Raw genomic sequence first — 16,889 nt, forward strand, 5'->3', positions numbered from 1 at the left:
TGTGTGTGTGTGTGGTAGGTGGGGGCGCTTACCATCCGCTCACTCGAGGTAGTGCTGCCCTCAGCTGTCTGCCCTTTCCTCTCCTCCATCCTTCTTTCCTTGCATCCTCTTCTGTTTCCTTTTTCCTTTCCTTGTCCTTCTGCATCCAGGGGACTTTACGCTCCCACTTCTGTCTTTCTTTCCTTCATTCTTTCCTCTTCCTTCTGCCTGTGGGTAACTCTACACTGGGTGGCAAGCCAAATGGTTTCCTGTACACCAGGAAACCATTTACTACGCTGGGTGGTAACAGTATAACCAAATTATAGCGCCTGGTGGTTTAGAGGGTAATTATGGCGCTCCAATCGGATTGAGCCGGAGAAGGTTTATATTCAAGGGGTGGCCAGGGTTTATTGCTCACGTAATGCCACTCAGAGATGAGTGAGGCTTGTCACTCTCATCTTAAATGCCTAGCCCCTGGCTCCTAAGCTCCTCATCGGGCAACGTAGGGCTCAATGATGAATGAAATTATATATATATATATATATATATATATATATATATATATATATATATATATATATATATATATATATATATATATATATATATATATATATATATATATATATATATATATATATATATATATATATATATATATATATATATATATATATATATATATATATATATATATATATATATATATATATATATATATATATATATATATTTATTTATTACGTGTCCCACTCTGGGCAAAGGCTTCAGGGCCTATTCCCAAATCCCACTGGTCATTCTTGGGGCCCAGTAGTCCTCCTACATCTCCACATGTCACCACTTCGGGGCTAACACCCACCATCCATATTGAATACATGCTAGGGCTGTCTCATACAGGAATATCCTCTAATTTTTAACAATACCCAACTCAGTCCTGGACCATCCTTGAACATTTGGGGGGTTTCATTCTCTCGGGATTGATCTTGGAAAGATCATATTACCTCTCGTATAATCTGTTTCCAAGAGATTAAGTGTGCTAAGCCGACTCCGTGCCTTCTTTATCCCTGCACAGTTGTTGATCTTATACATAGGTTTTATTTGTCCCTGTGTAGAGTACACCTTTCATGTGGGAGGAGGCTCCTCACTTACAGCTCTTCTCAACAAGGTGGAGTCAAAGGCTTTTCGTCTCATTAAGTCTCCTCTTACTGGGTCTCTTCAACCTGTCTCTTCCTCGCACTGTTTCATCTTTATCTCTTTTCTCTCGCTACTTCAATAGTCACTACTCCTCTGAACTGTCTGCTTGCATCCCTCCACCACTACGGCGGACGTGTAGCACCCGTCTAGCAATAAACTCTCACTCCCTTTCTGTCTAACTCTCTGATGCAAGAGTTAACCCTTCCTCCCAATCCTTCATGCATGTATCATGTCAACCCTGGAGCGATCTTCCTCTGTCTGTAGTTCCTAAATCCTATGACCTCCAGTCTTCCAAATGGAGTGTGTCCAGGCATACCGAAATAACTGATCTTGAATTTGGCTCTCTATATTCCGTCTTTATTCTTGAAGGAAACAATTTTCTGGCTTCTATTTTTTGGTTTCTTCTTCTGTGCATTAAAAATAATCTATATGTAACTACTTGTCAATCAATCTGGTTCGATCTATCTATCTGTCTATCTATCTACTGTATGTCTCTCAGTGACAAAGTCCCACAAGTCATTCCTCATGTTCCTGTTGGTCATGTACTGAACGCGTCTAAGAACTTTCGCCCTCTTGCTGATACCGTATTTATTGCCATGAACCAAGAAATAATCCAAGTCGGGCCAAAGCTGTTCTTTCTTGATAGTAACATTATTTCAGGTGGTGGAAAGAAAGGTCTTCACGTGGTGGCACCAGTGCAACTGGGTGGCTCCACTACCCGGCTACGCTAACGTCCCTCATTTCCCTCCCTATCCATCAAAAGGAGGATGTCGACTTTAGGAGGACAATTTCAGCCTGCAGTCCACCAACTTCACATTCAGATGAGCTTGGATCTACAGTTATTATTACTACTACTACTACTACTACTATTACAAACAGCACCATGCAGCTGCTGCTGCTGCTGATGCTACTGCTACTACTACTACTACTACTACTACTACTACTGCAACAACAACTACAAATACTGCTACTACTACTACTACCACCACAGCAACAACGACAAATACTGCTACTACTACTACTACCACAGCAACAACGACAACAAATACTACTACTACTACTACAACAACAACAAATACTACTACTACTACAGTACGACTACTACCCCCACCACCCCCACCACATTATACTGGTATCATTTCTACCTTCTGAACGATGCTCACGGCACTGTGGCCGGTACTCTGGTTAGTTAATTAGGGCTCTTGCACTTCTTCCTTGCGTTTATCCCTGCATATGGCAGTAGCAGTAGTGATTGCAACCTCAGGCCCATCTGAATGTGAACCCAATGGACTGCAGGCTCAAGTGTCTCTTTCCTGCAATCCACCATCCTCCTTTCAGAGGTAAGGAACTGAGGGATGTTTGTATAACCATGCAGAGGAGCCGCTTAGTTATATCGGTGCCAGCAAGTAAAGGCGTCCCTCTCCAGCACGTCTGCATATGGTTCAGTAGGTAAATATGTTCGTGTATATTATTTATGCACTGTCAGTATTAATATTATACAAAGAACATACAAGGGAACACTGAGATGTAATTCGTTGGATAAATCGCTATGAAAGAGGTGCTAGACAAACTCCTAAGCTCAGATACAGGAGAGAGAGAGAGAGGGATGTGAATCGGAGAGACGGCACAAACAAAATAATCATAAAGCGACGACGGTAAAATGCTCTTTTCTTGTTACTCACCTCGATCCTGCGGTGCCGCAGAGGGCTATCAGAATGTTTGGAAGTTTGGTGGTTGTTCTGATTGAGAGTTTGGATATCACTGCCGTGTGGGAGTAAGGCAGAGATACCTAAATAAGTAGATAGATGGACGGACAGACAGAGAGAAAGGAAATATTAGGGGGAAGTGAGGTACGGGAAGAGTTGGGCGCGGGGGGTGGGTGGAGGAACAGACTAAAAGGAAAGGGTGGAAACAAATGAGGTGTATAGGTGGGTTAGATGAAGGGAAAAGGTGGGATAGATAAGTTGATAAAGTGCGCTAGATGAGGGGAAAAGGTGGGTTACATGAGGGGAAAAGGTGGGATGGATAAGAAGAAAATGTGGATTAAATAAGAGAAGGTGGGTTAGACGAGGGGAAAGGGTGGGTTAGATGAAGGGGAAAAGTGGGCTAGATCAAGAGAAAAGGAAGATTGAATGAGGGAGGAAGGTGGGATCGATAGAGGAAAATGTGAGTCAGGTAAGCGGAAAAGGTGGGTTACATGAGGGGAAAATGATAGGTTAGATGAGGGGAAAAGGCGGGTTAGATGAGGGGGAAATGTGGGTTAGATGAGGGGGAAGTGTGGGTTACATAAGAAGAAGACGTGGCTTAGATGAGGGGAATAGGTTGATCAAGTTACTGAGATGGGTTATGTCAGGACAAAAAAGGTGGGTGTACAAACTAACTGGCCTGTACCCTGACGCTGTGATGTGGTCGTTGGTGTGGGAATGGAGCCGAGGAAGATGGGAATCAAATAAGTGGTAGAGATGGCTCAAAGAAGTGGTAAAGGTGGATCAAATAAGTGGCAAAGATGGATGAAATAAGTGGTAAAGATAGATCAAATAAGTGGTAAAGATGGATCAAATAAGTGGTAAAGATAGATCAAATAAGTGGGAAAAGGAGGGTTAGATTAGGGTCAAATGCGGGTCAGCTGAGGGTCAAAGGAGTGGGTTTTAACACTGACCTGGTGGCGTATATCCTGACGCTGCGAGGAGGGTGTGTGACAGTGTGGTCGTAGGTGATGTGGGGGTGAAGCCACACTCGCAGGTCGTCGTCCAGGTGTTGGGTCATGTTCAGCAGGTATGGTGGCATCTCCTGCAACACCCAGGCAATGGTATACTATCCATACACACTCTATCGACTATACACTATACCAGACACTACACTGTCCATACAACACACTATCCATACACTACAGTATAACAACCATACTCTATACCAGACACCACACTATACCAGACACTACACTGTTACAAGGCACTACACTATTCCAGACATTCCACATATTATTCCATACCATACTATACCAAATATATACTCTACCAGATCCTACAGTATACCAGACACCACACTATACCACTCTTATAACACCCGGGCAAATGGCATATTATCCTCTCACACTTTACTAACCATGCACTACTGTATACCACACAGCGCACTATACCATTCCACCAATATTGAGGAAATGGTATTTACTCCAGACACACTACTACTGTATCCTACCACGCACTATTCCAAATGCGACAGTATATGACTACTGCAACGTCGAAGCAATTGTATACTATCAACACAGACTTGACCATTGACACGCAGCATACCACTTTTCAGCTCTGCACAATATACCAGCGTCGCACCACTCACTGCAGTGTTGAATATACTAGTGCTTATCACCACTGTGACCATTATCAGTGTAAGGTAGAAGAGTTCGGTTTCTAAGGCTGGAGACGTACATACTTACAAGCGCATTCTATTTATCTTTCTAAATTCCTAGACTGTTTCCCCTCTAACCGGGGGTAGCCAAGACAGGACGACACACTCATCAAAATACTCATCCACACACACACACACACACACACTTACTCGTATCAATACACAAAGGCAAGTGAAACTGGAAAGAGATATGGCCGGTACACAGAATTATCATAGCTCTGGTGTACAGTATGTGTCAGTCCTAACCAAATCGGAGCGTTTGTTATGCGACGTTAATCATCTACTCCCACAAATTCCACGCATTAGGCACATTTTTTTTCTTTTTCTTTTTTTTACTTATCATTCACCTACCAGGGCGAGGTGTTGGAGCGGGTCCTTGCCGTTGGGCAGCCCACCAGTGATGCTGTATTGGTAAGTGATGATCATGGCGTTGTAGCAAAGCAGAGAATGGGAGAACCCAAGCACACCTATCCTGCCATACTAGATTGTTCGACATTAAGTGTTGACTGCGACACTCTGTTTTAATCTTGATGGAGGAGAGGTGGTGACCATTTTTGTCAAGGTCACGGTTGGGTGTCCAGGTAATCAGCTCGGGATCAGCAGCTGGTGCCTCAGGGACAGTGGTTGGTGTATCTTGCATGAGAACGGTGATCGTTCTTCTCCTCGTTGTTGACATCAAGCGTTTGGTAAGTGTAATTCTAGCCAAGGCGAAGGCGGTGCAGGTCGGTGCAGACCTGACCTATAACTGCCTTATCTAAAGGAATATGATGGTACTGCATGGCCACAGCTTGCCAGGCGTCTGACGGGGAGGCATGTACCACACACGATCCAGGCAAGTACCGGGAGAGATGTGCTTATCTTTAGGCTTTGATCTTCGTTGGTGTCAGGCTCGAGGGAAGCCTCAGATCAATAGGCCTAACGGATCTCTTGGTGGCAAGTTTCTCGGTCGTGTCGTTTTTTTCGTTCCCCTGAACGTCAACACAACTGGGTAACTTGATGTTTACCAAGACCTGCTTCCCATGTCCCTGCAGGTGCAGGGCAAAAGAAAGGATTTTTGTGGAAATGTGGTTGTTGTCGATGGACTGAATTTTGGTGAGTGTCTATATGGCTGCCACAGAGTCACTGTGTTAAACGTGACGTGTACGAGTACGAGTATGTAGCTGAATCAGAGCATACTGATGAACCCCCCCTCGCCCCTAATGGCAAGTATCTCAGTTTGATCTCAGGTTGAAGAGTGGATGCCCCTTATGGGAACTTTCATAGTTAAGATGTTGCGGCAGGGCTAATATAGGCCTATGCCATATGAGAGAGTAAGGGTGTAGTAACTACAAATGTTTTCTTTAATGTCATTAAATATGGCATGTATAACCTATCTTGAGGGCAGTGTGAGGGGTGAGTGCAAGGGATGTTTTACACACACACACACACACACACACACACACACACACACACACACACACACACACACACACCGCTCGCTGGTGCAATGGTAACGCTCTCGCTTGCCAACTGGTGGACGGGAGTTCGCGCCTCGCTCAGGTTGCGAAAAGTTTCACTGACGAAGTGGGTGGTTACTGTCCCCCTTGAGCAAGGGGACGGGTGTGTGCGTGTGTGAAGGTCACAGCCTTGCCTTTAGATCGGACTATATGAGCTCTCAGCTCCCTTCCGGGAGGGTAAAAGCTGACAATCACGACCTTCATGTGATCCTGACCGACCCGGTGAATTACACACACACACACACACACACACACACACACACGCACACACACACACACACACACACACACACACACACACACACACACACACACACACACACACACACACACACACACACACACACACACACACACACACACACACAAGGTAAACTACCTGATATGTGGAAGAAGGCAAACATTGTTCCCCTATTCAAGAAAGCGAATAGGCAGAATTCACTCAACTACCGACCAGTATACAGACCAGTGTTGTAAATAAGATACTAGAAAAGCTGATAAGTATGGGTAAACCATGTGGAAGAACACAGTATAACAGCAAGGCAGTTCGGTTTTAGAAAGGGAAAATCATGTGTTGCTGATCTACTAAGCTACTATAATAGTGTTCCAAAAACATTAAAGATAAGAGAAGGATGGGTGGACAGTATCCATCTAGATTTCAAGAAAGCAACTGACAGAGTACCGCACCAAAGACTTTTATGGAAACTGTACCATCAAGGAGGAATCCGAGGCAACCTCTGCTGTTGGATGCAGGATTTTCTCAGAAAAAGGGAAATGGCAGTACTAAGGGGAAATTACTCATCATGGAGGGAAGTGACTACCAGAGTTCCACAGAGCTCAGTGCTGGCACCAATTGTTTTTCTAGTATATATAAGCGACAGACAGTAACACTGGAAATGGACGCTATATGTTTGCTGATGATGCAAACATACAAAGGAAAATTGCTAACACAGATTCTTGCAGAGAGCTACAAGAAGAATTAAACTTCATGAATGGAGCAATAAATGACAGATGGAATTCAATGTGGACAAGAGTCATGTAATTAAGCTGGGTAAAAGTGAAAAAAAAAAAAAAAGACTAGACTGGGATTCTAAGTTAGGTAGTTCAACCCTACTTATAAAAAAAAGGAGAAGAACCTAGGAGCGATTATCAATAACAGACTATCTCCGGCTGATCACATCAGTGAGAAGGTACGAGACGGGTATACACTGCTAGCTAATATGAGAATAGCATTAACATACATAAATGAAAACATACTGAGAAAGATAATAACATCAATCAAAAGACCAACCCTGGAGCATGCATCAGTAGCCTGGAATCTTCATTTCAAAAAACACATATATAATATTGAAATAGTACAAAGGGCCGCTACAAGAGGGTACCAAGCTTAAGAGATCTAAGATACGAAGAAAGAATAGAAAAACTGAATCTACAAACACTACAGGAGAGCAGGAAAAGAGGAGGCATGATTATGCTATATAAATGCATCTCAGAGAAAGAGAAAAGAGACATTAATGAGTATATAACCTATGGGGAAACATCAGCAAGAGGACACTGCAAAAAACTGTATAAAAAAAAAGAGAGTTGATAAAGACGTAAGGAAATTCAGTTTCCCAAATAGGGAAAATGATCAGTGGAATGCACTACCGAATGAAATAGTGTGTGCAAAAACAATTCATAAATTTAAGGTTATGTATGGTAAAAATGGTTTGAGACACACAGTATGAGCATGACTTATTCGTGTTAAAATACAATTAATCAAGAACAATTAGGTAAGAACACACACACACACACACACACACACACACACACACACACACACACACACACACACACACACAGTGGATAATGTACAGGAATTTTATATGTTGCCCAAACCCTTTGGGATCTAAGGGATCTAAGCTACGAAGGCATACCGGAAGGATAGTTTGAAAGTGGGAATTAGTATAAGGGAACGTAGTTTTGTCTTCTGTGTTTCTCTCGGTACATTCATGAGTCACTAGAGGAGGAACTTGGACTAATGTGCTTCTCCAGTGATATCAGTCTCCACAGCAGGCAATCAGGACTCAGGCTGAACTACGTGATTAAGGTGCTGAAGATACTGTAGCTCCCATAATGGAATGCATGGGGAAACACTGAGGTATCTAGCACATTGACCATGCTGGTTGCTGCTGATCACTGCACTGCGACTACAAAGAGCGATTGGGTTAATATTATTTGGAGCAGATGGGGGACTTGGAAAGTGTGTGCAAGATATTCACAGAAGAAATCTGTACAGCATGTGAGGTGGTGTGTGAGGTTAAGAGAAGATGAAAGGGGGTGCAGGGAACAGCATGGTGGAATGAAGAGGTGTGATAGGCTGTGGCACGAAAGAAGAAAGCATATAGTGAGTGGATGAGAAATAGGGGCGTGAAAGAAGTTGAGAGACGGAAGAGAGAGTTATATGTAGAGAGGAAGAGAGAGGTGAAAAGATTAGTAAGAGAGAGTAAGAAGAGAGTGGATGAAGAATTGGGAAGGAATTTGAGTGTAAAGTGGAGGGAATGTAAGAACATGTTTTGGAAAGAGGTAAAGAGAGTTAGATAGGGAGTTAATGAAGTTAGTCGGGGAATGAAAGATAAAAATGGTAGAGAAAAAGTGAGCAGAGGAAGAGAACACTTTAAGGAATTATTGAACACAGAGAATGAAAGCAACGGAGTTTAAGTGGCTGGGGAATGGCTGGGAGGAGAGATGTGAGAAGAGAAGAAGAAATCTGTAGGATGGAAGTTCGGGAAGCAATGAAGAATGTCAAAATTGTGAAAGCCCTAGGAATTGATGGAGTGTGTGGTGAAATGCTGAAGCACGGGGGAGAGATAGTAGTAGAATGGACGTGGAAGATGCGCAGATTCGCCTGGGACAAAGGTAGATCCGGAGGCTTGGAAGTCAGGAATAATTATTCCCCTGTACAAAGGAAAAAAGGAAAAAGAAGTGTGTGGTAATCATAGGGGCATTTGTCTTCTTAGTGTAATAAGAAAAGCATATGGTACGATACTTATTGAGAGTTAGGGAAATAACAGAGGAATTGGCTGGAGAAGAAAAGGGAAGTTTTAGGAAGGGAAGAAGTTGTGTAGACCAGATATTCATTCTTAGGTGTTTAATGGTAAGTCTCTGGAGAAAGGAAAGAAGTTGTATGTGGCCTTCAGGGATTTGCAGAAAGCATATGGCAGGGTGGATAGACAAGTATTGTGGAAAGTATTAAGACTGTATGGAGTAAGTGGAAAGCTGAATGGTGTGAAGAGTATGTATGAGGGTGCTAAGGCTGCAGTGCGTATGGATGGTGATCTGAGTGAATTTTTCTATCTGAAGGTTGGATTGAAACAGGGATGTGTCATGTCTCCATGGTTGTTCAATCTGTATAGGGACAGGGTTATAAAAGACAATGGATGTTGGAGCTGTCCTTATGAGAGAAGGCAGTGTGTGGGAACTCCCTGTAGCCTACTGTTGTCTGCAGATGATACTGCGTTGTTAAGTGAAGACGAAGGGGAGCTGCAAGGTTTGGTGAATAAGTCTGGGAGAGTGTGTAAGAAACGGAATTTAAAGGTGAATGTAGGGAAGAGTAAAGTTATGGTCTTCGAGAGAAATGAAGTTACTGAATGTACAGTGAGGTTAGATAAGGAGGAAATGGAAAATGTGAGTGCATTTAAGTACTTAGGTAGTGTGATGAATAAAGATGGAAGTTTGGAGGGTGAAATGTTTGAAGGGGTACAACAAGGAAGAAAAGTTGCTGGTTCTTTGGAAGCAGTGATAAGAAACAGGAAAGTGAGCATGGAATTGAAAATGTTACTGCATGATAGTATCGTGATACCCACTCTAACGTATGGAAGCGAAGCTTGGACCTGGTTGCAGGGACACGGGTCAGGAGTGAGAGCAGTAGAAATGAGTTATTTGAGAGCAGTATGTGGAGCCACATGGAGAGACAGACTGACAAATGAGGAAGTGAAGGTGCGTTGTGGCGTGAATGTGGATGTGATAGGAAGCGTTAGGAGAAACACACAGGTGGTTTGGCCATATGGAGAGGATGGAGAGTGAGAGACTGACGAGGAGAGTGTATGTGAGTGAGGTGGAGGGGGGGAGAGGGACGGAAGGCCAAGGATGAGATGGAGGGATGGAGTGGAGAGGTGTATGAAAGAGTGGGGGTGTGAGCTGGGAGCAGGGCAGTGAAATGACGGCGGACAGAGCGACATGGAGGAGATTTGTTTGTGTCCTCGGTTTTCGGGATTAAGGCTTGTGGCAATAAACAGATTTTCTCGAGTGTGTAGGCTGGCATGGGAAGAACTGCTGGCTGTAAGTTCCCAGAAGGTAGGTTTGCTGTGTGATGATTTTTTTCCTGTCCTCTCCCTGGGTTATTTTTTGAGGAATAGTCTTAGCTACTTGTCGTAGTCTGGTTCAATCTGAAGGTCATTTTCTTGAACTGTGAACATGCTACTGGGACTGCCTAAATCACATTCGTCTTGGCTCCCTTGCTATCCTTTGGCGTACTCCTTTAGCAACTGCTTGAGTGCAAGCGAAAATAATACTTGAATATTTAAAGGCAATGCTATATATCATGGGGCTTGCATAATGCCTGCTTTTAGAATAATTATTTTTAGACAGCAGCAAGCCAGTCATCAGTGAACTGCAGTTGTGCAGTGAGCAAGAAGTTTGGAGGAGTACCTTTCAAGAAATATGTCCACTCAAAAAGGATAATTATTTTAAGTTATTGTTGTTCCATCATCATCATCATCATCAGCAGCAGCAGCAGCAGCAGCATCGCACCACCCAGTTTATTTACTTAAGATGAGAGGCACTCACTTCGGTCCACGCGGCATGGAAGTTGATTTGGTCGTACACAGGCGAGAAGAAGATGTTCCTGTCGCTGGAGGGGGTGTCGCCGCACTCTGGACTGTGTTTCGCCACCACCTTTGCCAGAGCCTCAGCGCTCACGTCCAGAGTACCCTGTGTACAGAGAAGAAGAAGAGGGGTTAGATCTATGCCCAGTGTGCAGAGAACAAGAAGGGCCTTGTGTGTAGAGGAGGAGAAGATGAAGAAGAAGAAGGACTAGACTTATGTCTTGTGTGTAGAGGAGAAGAAAAAGTAGAAGAGTTAGACTGGTGTCCTGTGTGTGGAGGAGAAAAAGGGTTTGATTTATATCCTGTGTGTAAAGAACAACAGTCAGATTTATACCCTGTGTGTAGAAGAGAAAAAAGGTTATTATGCCCTGTGTGCAGCGATGAAAGAACGGTTAGATATATATCCTGTGTGTAGAGAAGAATGGTTAGATTTATATCCTGTTTACGGAATAAAAGGGTTAGATTTATGCCCTATGTGTAGAAAGGAATGGTTAGATTTATGTCCTGTGTGTAGAGAGGGTTAGATTCATGTCGTGCGTGTAGTGAGGGTTAGATTTGTGTCCTGTGTGTAGAGAGGGTTTGGTTTTTGTCCTGTGTGTAGAGAGGGTTAGGTTTTTGTCCTGTGTGTAGAGAGGGTTTGGTTTTTGTCCGGTGTGTAGAGAGGGTAAGGTTTTTGTCCTGTGTGTAGAGAGGGTTAGGTTTTTGTTCTGTGTGTAGAGAGGGTTTGGTTTTTGTCCTGTGTGTAGAGAGGGTTAGGTTTTTGTCCGGTGTGTAGAGAAGAAGGGTTTAATTTATGCCGTGTCACGCTTGCTCACTGCTCTATCTTTCACTGTCACCTTCTACGTTCACTCAGTAACTCACTCTGTTCACTCACTGGTTCACTCTCACTCACTCCATTCACTCACTGGCTCACTCTCACTCACTCATGCGCTCACTGGTTCACTCCCACTAACTCACTGGCATACTCTCATTCACTATCATTCATCTATTTCCTCCCCCATTCACTCTTTCACCCACTGGCTCTTTACTCACTCACTCACTCACTCACCTCAACCTTCGTGACCGGCGGACCGCTGTTGCAAGAGGTGCCATACTGAATGTTGAAGCTTGTTGTAGCGTGCAGGTCCTCGGGCTGAATGGGATGTCGACGGGGTGGGTAAGGAGGCTTCTGGACGCTCAGATCAAAGCACACCTGAGACAGACAAAGTTGAGAGTTGAGAGAGAGAGAGAGAGAGAGAGAGAGAGAACCATCATTTATATTCCTGATCCCAGTGATAATAACTATAGTAATAAAAGATCCCCCCAAGGGGGCAATCACATCAGCCGCGAGCCGATACATATCTAGCTCGGCCCGGAATATGACCTTGACCTACTCTCCAATTTAGAACCCGTAGGAGTTTTTCATCCCTACTATACACCTGTAAAATTTTGTGATGATATTTTGAGCGGTTGCGAAGTTATCGTGGTAAGAGACACACAGACAGACAAATTGAAAACGATGCTCGTAGATTTTCATCCCTACGACACACCCGTAAAATTTTGTGATGATATTTTGATTGCTTGCGAAGTTTTCGTGGTAACAGACACACAGACCTTGACCTACTTTCACCAATTTCGAACTCGGAGATTTTCATCCCTATTACACACCTATACAATCTTGTGATGAAATCTTGAGCGGTTGCGAAGTTATGGCGCTACAGTAACACACACACACACACACACACACACACTGAAAACAATACTAGCTTCGCTATCGTGGCTGGTAATTACTCTCATTTGTCAGCAAAAGTAACAAATGTTCCAAATTTGGTACATAATTACTGTGGATATCTAAAGCAGTTATGAGCACTGCACTGGCTGGCGACATGACGGGATCTTCTCAAAACTGACGATATATAGATAGAAACGTCAAAAAAGATAACTTTTACAGTGATTATGATTGGGAAAAAAGAAAATGAAAATAAACCCCAATCATCTATGTGTGTCTATGGCCAAAAGGAACATAGATATTAAATTTCATAAAAAGAGTTCCTTAAGTGCTTCGTATGGCTATTTCAGATACTATTACATGCAAAGAAATGTAGAAAAATATATATTCTTTTCCCCTTGGGGTTAAGCCTTCCCTTCAGTGAATTTTAATGAAGTCTTTTTGTTTTAACCATCCTACTTATCATATAACGTCATCTTCTTTTATTCTTCCTACCAGTCGTCTAAAGCCTTCTCATTGTATTCTTCCTACCAGTCGTCTAAAGCCTTCTCATTGTATTCTTCCTACCAGTCGTCTAAAGCCTTCTCATTGTATTCTTCCTACCAGTCGTCTAAAGCCTTCTCATTGTATTCTTCCTACCAGCCATCTAAACCCTTCTTGTTCTTTCCGCCATTCATCCAAAGTCCCCTTATTTTCTCTACCAGTCAACTAAATTCTCCTTACTGTATTTTCCCCACCAATCATCAAAGTTTTCTTTTTCTTCCTACCAGTCATCTAAAGCCCTATTAATGTATTCTGCCTACCAATCCTCTGAACAGCCTCAGTGATGGGATGGTGCGGTACTCACAGCTTTGGGTTCGGCGAGAGTGCCCTGAGGCGGGAAGGAGGTCAGGGCAAGGATGAGTCTGGTGGCCGTGTTGTCTGTGCTGCGGCTGAACGTTAACGCGGCCTCGTAGCTCGGTCCCCTGGCAAAGCGGTCATAGTGCATCTTCATCAATTTTTAACATACACAAGCCTATCTCTCATCACACAAGCCTATCTCTCATCACACCTATCTCTCATCACACAAGCCTATCTCTCATCACACCTATCTCTCATCACACAAGCCTATGTATCATAACACAAGTCTATCATAAAACAGGTCTATATCATCACACAAATCTATCATCACACGGATCTATCATCACACAAGTCTATATCTATCATCATACAAGTCTCTCTTCACACAAGTCTATCATCCAGTCTTTTTTTTACTTCCATTACAAGCAAGGGGCCCGGGGCAAGACTAATTACTTCCTTAGAGTGGAATTTTAAGGTGAATGATTAACACCTCTGCCCTGTACGGTATTCTGTGAGCAATAAACTACCAATCCTCAGGCGTGAACTCAGATGTGTCGTGTTCAGATAGAGAGCCTTTGCCTTCTGTGCTACCACGAACAAATCTACATAACATTCCTTCACTTTAATCTGTACGAGCTGGTCTGGATGTGAAGGGTGTGGTGGGTGTACAAGTGGAGATCTAAGACTGGACACGTATGGCGTGTTTGTTTTTCTCTGACAAGGATCCGAAACTTTTTTCAGCTTAGTTGATGGTCAGGTGTAGTCAGACGGGAGGGTAAGTTTGACTATACTTCATCAGTTAACTTGGTCCAAATTTTCATATTTTTTGCAGCATTTTTCACGTAGTTAAGTGGCAGAAAAAGACAGTACTGTGATTCTACATCACTTCTGTAGCGCTATTTTGAGACCAGAATTTTATTCTAGTGTTAATCTTTTGTTATTAGTTCTGCATTGAAGATGGATGGATGGCAGTTTTAGGCCAAGTTAACGTTAACAGAAGAGTAACCTGGGAGATTCTTTCCTACGTCATAACTAAGGTTCATCGAATATCATGCAACCATAACTTTATATTTGAGCTGTGAGAGTGGCCTAGTTCCATCAGATGAAAACAAACCGATAATCATCTCATACACAATGCACTCTGGCTTGGTTGTAATGTGGTGGATGGCTGAGTGAAGATGGAGATATATACGTCAATCTTATGCCTAAATTAAGCTCTAGAAACTTTATGAATAAGGTACCTTGGCGCCTAGTAATGACGTGGAAAGAAGTAATGAAGGTAAATGATACCAAAGCAACCTTATACACAACTTAAACTTAATGCAGTTTATGAATATGGTACCAATTCTATAAGAATAAAAGCTTAGAGATTCAATCCAATACGAACCCTAAGTTCAATGAAGTACATATCGACATATCGTTGACTACTTTATGAAAATAAAGGCATTTTTCTTCACAGCTTAGGCTAAAAAAAAAGTGCCTGTCGCTGGCTGCTCAATGAAGATAATAGAATGAGAAAATTTCAACACAGCTTCAGCTCTGTCAAGTACCCTAAAGTGCCATATGAAGGTAAAGGCATGAACAGTGAATCCTCGACAAAGTTTATCAATACAGTGCCTGTCACTGACTGTTCTATGAAGATAAAACCATACACAATCTTCTCTACAGCTTAATCTCAGTAAAGTGCCTGTCGTTTGGTGCTCTAGGGGGATCAACACAATCTTCTATACCGCTTAAGTTCAATAAAGAACCATACCTGTCGTCGGCTCCAAGCAAGTCCAGCGCCAAGCCCACCGTTCCTACCGTGCCTCCGTGCACTGAGGAATAAACACAGTCAGTAGGTTAGAAGTTGTGGAAGCAATGAAGAAAGTTAAATCGGGGAAAGCCTCAGGAATTGATGGAGTGTGTGGTGAAATGCTGAAGCATGGGGGAGAGATAGTAGTAGAATGGATGTGGAAGATGTGCAGATTGGCCTGGGAGGAAGGTAGAGTCCCGGAGGATTGGAAGTCAGGTATAATTATTCCCTTGTACAAAGGAAAAGGGGAAAAAGAAGTGTGTGGTAATCATAGGGGCATTTGTCTTCTTAGTATAATAGGAAAAGTGTATGGTAGGATACTTATTGACAGAGTTAGAGAAAGAACAGAGTAATTAGTTGGAGAAGAACAGGGGGGCTTTAGGAAGGGAAGAGGTTGTGTAGATCAGTTATTCATTCTTAGATCTTTAGTGGAAAAGTTTCTAGAGAAGGGAAAGAAGTTGTATGCGGCTTTCATGGATTTGGAGAAAGCATATGACAGGGTGGATAGACAAGGATTGTGGAAAATGTTAAGAATATATGGAGTAGATGGGAAGTTGTTGAATGCTGTGAAGAGTATGTACGATGGTGTGAAGGCTGCAGTGCGTGTGGATGGTGAACTAAGTGAATTTTCTCTTTGAAAGTTGGGTTGAAACAGGGATGTGTCATGTCTCTATGGTTGTTCAATCTGTACATGGATGGGGTAATACAAGGTAGGGTAGTGGGTGTTGGAGTGGCCCTGGTTAGAGAGAGGATAGTGTTTGGAAACTCCCTGTACTGTTGTTTGCAGATGATACTGTGTTGTTGAGTGAAGACGAAGGGGAGCTGCAAGGCTTGGTGGATGAGTTTGGGAGAGTGTGTAAGAAATGGAATCTAAAGGTGAATGTAGGGAATAGTAAAGGGATGGTCTTTGAGAGAGGTGAAGTCAGTGAATCTACAGAGAGGTTGGATGGTGAGGAATTGGAAAATGTGAGTACGTTTAAGTACTTGGGTAGTGTGATGATTAAGGATGGAGGTTTGGAGGGTGAAGTGCTTGAAAGGGTACAGCAGGGAAGAAAGGTTGCTGGTTCTTTGAAAGCAGTGATAAGAAACAGGGAAGTGAGCATGGAAGTGAAAAAGTTACTACATGACAGTAATGTGATACCAACTCTAACGTACGGAAGTGAAGCTTGGACGTTGTTGGAAGGACACAAGTCAAGAGTGAGAGCAGTGGAAATGAGTTATTTAAGAGGAGCCTGTGGAGTCACATGGAGAGACAGGCTGACGAATGAGGATATAAAGGAGCATTGTGGTGTTGATGTGGATGTGATAGGAAGCGTTATGAGGAACACACTGAGGTGGTTTGGCCATGTGGAGAGGATGGAGGGTGAAAGACTGACGAAGAGAGTGTATGTGAGTGAGGTGGAGGGGAGAAGAGGGAGGGGGGCCGAGGATGAGATGGAGGGATGGGGTGGAGAGGTATATGGGAGAGGGGGGTGTGAGTTGGGAGCAGGGCAGTGAAATGGCGGGGGACAGGGCGACTTGGAGGCGATTTGTTTGTGGCCACCCCAAGCGGGATTGGGGCGTCTGGCGGTGGATGGTGGATGGACGTTAATCACTTCTGTCCAAGG

At 43.3% G+C, this 16,889-nt stretch overlaps 1 protein-coding gene across 1 annotated transcript in view; it reads right to left on the minus strand.

Annotated features, from left to right (window-relative positions):
* Positions 1-16,889, minus strand: part of LOC145396724 (hemolymph clottable protein-like) — a 57,337-nt gene that overhangs the window by 22,146 nt on the left and 18,302 nt on the right. Inside the window, exons 4-10 of the mRNA XM_080270010.1 lie at positions 15,244-15,304; positions 13,495-13,612; positions 11,988-12,107; positions 10,902-11,045; positions 3,833-3,963; positions 2,856-2,934; positions 2,319-2,340 (exon numbers count right to left, since the gene is read on the minus strand). Coding sequence (XP_080126136.1) covers positions 2,319-2,340; positions 2,856-2,934; positions 3,833-3,963; positions 10,902-11,045; positions 11,988-12,107; positions 13,495-13,612; positions 15,244-15,304 — 675 coding nt within the window. The remainder of the gene's footprint in view (positions 1-2,318; positions 2,341-2,855; positions 2,935-3,832; positions 3,964-10,901; positions 11,046-11,987; positions 12,108-13,494; positions 13,613-15,243; positions 15,305-16,889) is intronic.

The sequence above is a fragment of the Coenobita brevimanus genome, chromosome 39 (genome assembly GCF_032717465.1).
Source record: "Coenobita brevimanus isolate Jiangsu-jjx chromosome 39, ASM3271746v2, whole genome shotgun sequence".
Taxonomy (NCBI): domain Eukaryota; kingdom Metazoa; phylum Arthropoda; class Malacostraca; order Decapoda; family Coenobitidae; genus Coenobita; species Coenobita brevimanus.